Source organism: Myxocyprinus asiaticus, chromosome 49, assembly GCF_019703515.2.
Source record: "Myxocyprinus asiaticus isolate MX2 ecotype Aquarium Trade chromosome 49, UBuf_Myxa_2, whole genome shotgun sequence".
Classification (NCBI taxonomy): domain Eukaryota; kingdom Metazoa; phylum Chordata; class Actinopteri; order Cypriniformes; family Catostomidae; genus Myxocyprinus; species Myxocyprinus asiaticus.
The window spans coordinates 342,501-347,500 of record NC_059392.1 but is presented as its reverse complement, the minus strand read 5'-3'; the positions used below and the strand labels follow the sequence as shown (position 1 = coordinate 347,500).

The 5,000-nt window shown below is 41.4% G+C and overlaps 2 protein-coding genes across 2 annotated transcripts in view; both read left to right on the top strand.

Moving 5' to 3' along the window:
* The window catches only part of LOC127437943 (fibronectin type III domain-containing protein 10-like), a 1,837-nt gene extending 763 nt beyond the window's left edge, over nt 1-1,074 (top strand). The window contains exon 1 of the mRNA XM_051693114.1: nt 1-1,074. This exon is cut by the window's left edge and continues 763 nt beyond it. Within this exon, the coding sequence (XP_051549074.1) occupies nt 1-369 (369 nt within the window). The 3' untranslated portion in view covers nt 370-1,074.
* Nucleotides 1,075-2,309: 1,235 nt separating this feature from the next.
* The window catches only part of LOC127437946 (RNA polymerase II subunit A C-terminal domain phosphatase SSU72), a 10,663-nt gene continuing 7,972 nt past the window's right edge, over nt 2,310-5,000 (top strand). The window contains exons 1-2 of the mRNA XM_051693120.1: nt 2,310-2,495; nt 3,124-3,267. Of these exons, the coding sequence (XP_051549080.1) occupies nt 2,416-2,495; nt 3,124-3,267 (224 nt within the window). The 5' untranslated portion in view covers nt 2,310-2,415. The remainder of the gene's footprint in view (nt 2,496-3,123; nt 3,268-5,000) is intronic.

Genomic DNA, 5,000 nt, shown 5'->3' with positions numbered 1-5,000 from the left:
CCACCAAAGAGCCCCTCATTGGGCGGCTTCAGGCTCAGCTGCTGGTGGAACGGCAGCTATTCGCAGTTCGAATGCGCCGGGGTGCATTTAGGCAGCAGCTGCAGGGATTATTTACTCAACGAGCTGCACAACAACGTCCCCTACCGCCTGTGCGTGCGGCCCTACGCCCTTGAGCGCGCCGAAGCCTGTGTGGAGTTCAGCCTCGCGCCCGGGGGGATGCAGGACATCGTTATTGCCATGACAACAGTGGGAGGAGCCATCTGCGTGATGCTGGTCATCATTTGTCTGCTGGTGGCGTACATCACCGAGAACGTCATGAATCCGACGACGCAACACTCGCACAGATCACACTTACACACACACCTGTGAAAACACATTTACACACTGTTATTGTGCAGTATATCTTCACACACACACACACTCAGGATCAGAAATCAAATGCAGAATCCGCATTAAACACTGTTCCTGAATACTGCATACTGCAATACTGCATATTTTGCTTCATTTATGCTTGGGGGGGGGCATAAGGTTAATTTGGGGGGGCAAAGCCCACCCCAGCACCCCTTTAGATCCGGCCCTGTTATGCATACAGATAATATGCATACTGTAAGAACATTATTGTAGTACGCCATTCCGAACACAGCCGCACACATACTACATACACCGATGAGTTATCTTCGTGCGTTTAAGCGCATTTCATCTGTAGTCTCATTTAATAATCCCATGTACCAAAACAACTGTGCACTCATTGATAGTTAGACTGATATTTATATGAATAATTGTTCTTGAAAGTTAAAAGATAACTACATGTAAAGACTTTATGTAGGTTATTAATGATTTTTTCTGTTGATGTATAACTGCAGTAAGGAGGCAAAATGTTTTACTTTTATTAGAGGGAATCTGTAGTTTTGTACTCTAATGTTCTCTGTGTTATACCCAATAATTTACAGTATTTACTCTTTTAATTCTGAGTTAGTAATATTCACCAAAATGAGAACAAACGGGCTGACTGAACAGTCATTTAAATACTGTGCTATTTTCCCCTCTGTAACACAAACCTTGTTTTGTGCCAATAAAGGGATTCATTTAATAATATCGATATGGATTCTTTTCTTAATTTGTCATTGAGAAAAAGGGCGATATTTAAATCCTTTTTTACTATAAATTCTCCTGCCCAGTAGGGGGCGATATGCACGAAGAATGCGAATCGCCAAAAACAGAAGAAGAAGAATGTGAAAGTGGAGATTCATAGTAAAAAATGATTTAAATATTGATCTATAGTATTGATAATATTTATCTATATTGATAAATAGTGATTTCTCACCCACACCTATCATATCACTTCTGAAGACATGGATTAAACCACTGGAGTCTTATGGATTACTTTTATGTGCTTTTTGGAGCTTCAAAGGTCTGGTCACCATTCACTTGCATTGTATGGACCTACAGAGCTGAAATATTCTTCTAAAAATCTTCATTTGTGTTCTGCAGAAGAAAGAAAGTCAAACACATCTGGGATGGCATGAGGGTGAATAAATGATGACAGAATTTTCATTTTTGAGTGAACTGTCCCTTTAAAAGCGTTTCATCTGGAAAGCGTCACATGTATATCTTAGGAAGATCAGATTTACAAACATTCAAAAACGTCTCAAAGACATCTCCTGAATGTCTTATTGACATTAAAGAAGAAATGTCTTATAGATGTATTGCAGATGAGCAAAAAACGTAAAAACAAAATAAGTAAATAAATAAAACAATATATGTCTTCCAGATGTAAACACATATCAAATAGACGTCTGGGTGATGTACGTGTGCTATCAGGGATATTATCGAATATTAATTAGTTGAATATGAATTCTCCTGCTGAGCCTGAGCTGGTTTGCTTGTTTAAGCTCGTCTAGTGTAAGCTGGACATGACCAGCTGAAAAGTGTCCAAAACCCGCCTAAAACCAGCAACAAAACATTCCGTTCTGTATTTCCTGAATGAAACAAACTGATGTGCACAAAACTTGAGCTGATTATGATTTCATACTGTCAATCGAATATCAAAATGAATTCGAATATGAATGTAAAATATTATGAGTCTGAGATATAGTCACAGTTGAGGTGGTGTATCAGATAATAATCGTGAAATGGACGAGATATTTAATGTTTGCTCCGCCCATTCGCTTGTCATTGGATGTTCAGTAGGATTTCCTCCGCCCATTCGCTTGTCATTGGGTATTCAGTAGTATTTACTCCGCCCACTCGCGTGTCATTGGATGTTCAGTAGTATTTGCTCCGCCCACTCGCCCTCCTGCCATTGTGACGACACAGAAACAGCTGCGTAGCTCAACCGCCATTTTCTTTCCCTCAGCAGCTCCAAGCTCTCGCACCGACCCTTCCTCTTAAACTCTCCCCGGGCTTTAGATAGCGATGCCGGCCCATCCGCTGCGTGTCGCGGTCGTGTGCTCCAGCAACCAGAACCGCAGTATGGAAGCGCACAACATCCTGAGGTAACGACGAAGAGACAGAAACAGCCGAAAACCCGCTCGAACTCGAGTCCAACAGCGCCGGTTCCGTTCATCTGCGTTATTCTGAAACTTCGGCTCGTTTTCGTGTCCAGATGGTCCAAATATAGACGAGAATCATTTACAAACATTTTAAAGGCTATATTACTCTACAGAGATTAACATTACCTAATGCGTCCAAAAAACACGGAAGCCAGTGAAGATATTTGTTCTCTTATGTTAGAAAAGCTCAAAGTCTTAAGTTGAAAAACAACCAAAAGAACATTTGTGAATATTTTCTACCATTCTATAGTGATGGTGGCAGATGGTGATGCCACCATGGTACTGCACAGATGCCACATTCATTTACCATGGTACTCTAATGGTGTATTACCACAGAACCGTACCATGGCTTTACCATAGTACTCCAGTTTACCACTAGTAAGGGTCTGAAAACATGGTACTTTTTGTAAGTGTACAGTATGAACTGGTTTTGTTCAAAAGTAAAGCCACTGTAGTAAAAGGTGAGTTGAGTTGGCAAGCTCAGGTGTATGTAACTCAGGTAAGATACTGCGGCATGTGTTTGATATCTCTTGTGTTGTCCTGTTTAACTGTGTATCTGATATTTCTACAGCAAGCGAGGGTTTGACGTGCGTTCATTCGGCACCGGAAGCCACGTCAAACTGCCTGGACCGGCTCCGGACAAACCCAACATTTATGACTTCAAAACCACTTATGAGCAGATGTACAACGACTTGGTCCGCAAAGACAAGGAACTGTATCCCTAGCACACACACACACACACACACACACACACACACACACACAGGAAATGTACACCTGTACACCTGGACCCCCCAAAAGCGGACAGACCCCCATTTATAGACCGATCGGGTCCAAACTGACCCTGATTAGGTCTGGGAAAAGGCAGGGGTTTGCTGATGTCTCATAGCGCTAACTGGGTCACAGTGCCATCATATTTGATGACATCACGATTCTTTGTTTAGTGTATTGTGTTTCGAAACTGATATATTGCGACATTTTATTTGGCCTCGTTCATCGACTTTGGGGCTTCTATCGTCACCGTAGAGACATAAAAGTAGTACGATTCTGTAAATGGTGCTCTGAATCTCTTTCCCCAAAATATTAATGTAAAAAAGTTGTTATTATTATTATTATTATTATTATTTTCTCCTCAGTCTGGAATGCCCAATTCTCATGGTGGCATAGTGATTCGCCTCAATCCGGGTGGCGGAGGACGAATCTCAGTTGCCACAGCGTCTGAGACCATCAACCCGCGCATCTTATCACGTGACTTGTTGAGTGCGTTACCGTGGAGACATAGCGCGTGTGGAGGCTTCACGCTATTCTCCGCAGCATCCACGCACAACTCACCACACACCCCACCAAGAGCGAGAACCACATTATAGCGACCATGAGGAGGTTACCCCATGTGACTCTACCCTCCCTAGCAACCGGGCCAATTTGGTTGCTTAGGAGACCTGTCTGGAGTCACTCAGCACGTCCTGGATTCGAACTCGCGACTCCAGGTGTGATGGTCAGCGTCAATACTCGCTGAGATACCCAGCCCCCCAAAAAATTATTCTTTGATCCTATAATCACAAATATTTCAATATACGCAAAAAATAAATAAACCTTGGTGAGCAAGTAAAAAACGGTCAACTGCAACAATGCAAGAACGATATTCTGAGCCTCGCTGTTATTATGTGACGTCGTTGATGTGTTTATCAGTTCAAAGACTTACGAATGCTTTGACAGCAGCGTCAGTATTAAAGTCACTGATCTGTTTTATAGATCACTAGTAAAAGTCTTTAATATTTTCTTGCGAAATGACCCGTGTTGTTGACTGCAGATATGCAAAGAAAAACAGCTGCATAATCACATCGTTGGCGACAAAAAATACAGTTTCATGGCCGAATTATATTAATATTTTCTGTCAGGTGATGGACAGTTGTTTTTGGCCCCTGTTATGATCCGAGGGACTGTTTAAAATGAAGCATATTTACACAGAAGCAGGTCGCTGAGAGTTACTCATGTCTGGGGGAGGATCCATTGATGTGATCAGATCTGATTGGCTCCGGTGTGTTATTGTGAGCTCTTATTCCATCTGTGCTCTTTGCTTTACTCAGCCGAAATTATAATGACACCAAGTTTAGTTCATATGGGATTCAAATGCTCTTTTAAATGCGATTAATGTTCGAGCAGTATGGGTTGGTAAATCTTTAGCTGAATATGTGGTTATGGCCTCATGAATAGATTTAATAATTCAGACTCATAGCACTTATCTATTGATTGTTGTTTTTCGGCTTTGACTAAACCAGATTGGGCCATGTACGTACTTTTAAACCCCTGCCCCATAGACTTCCATTGTAAGTGTAATTCTGTATATTAATATATATATATATATATAGTAATAGTAATCATTATGCCACAGATTCTGTTGACAGAGCTTAAGCATTATTTAATTAAAGAAATACTTGACCTAAATAT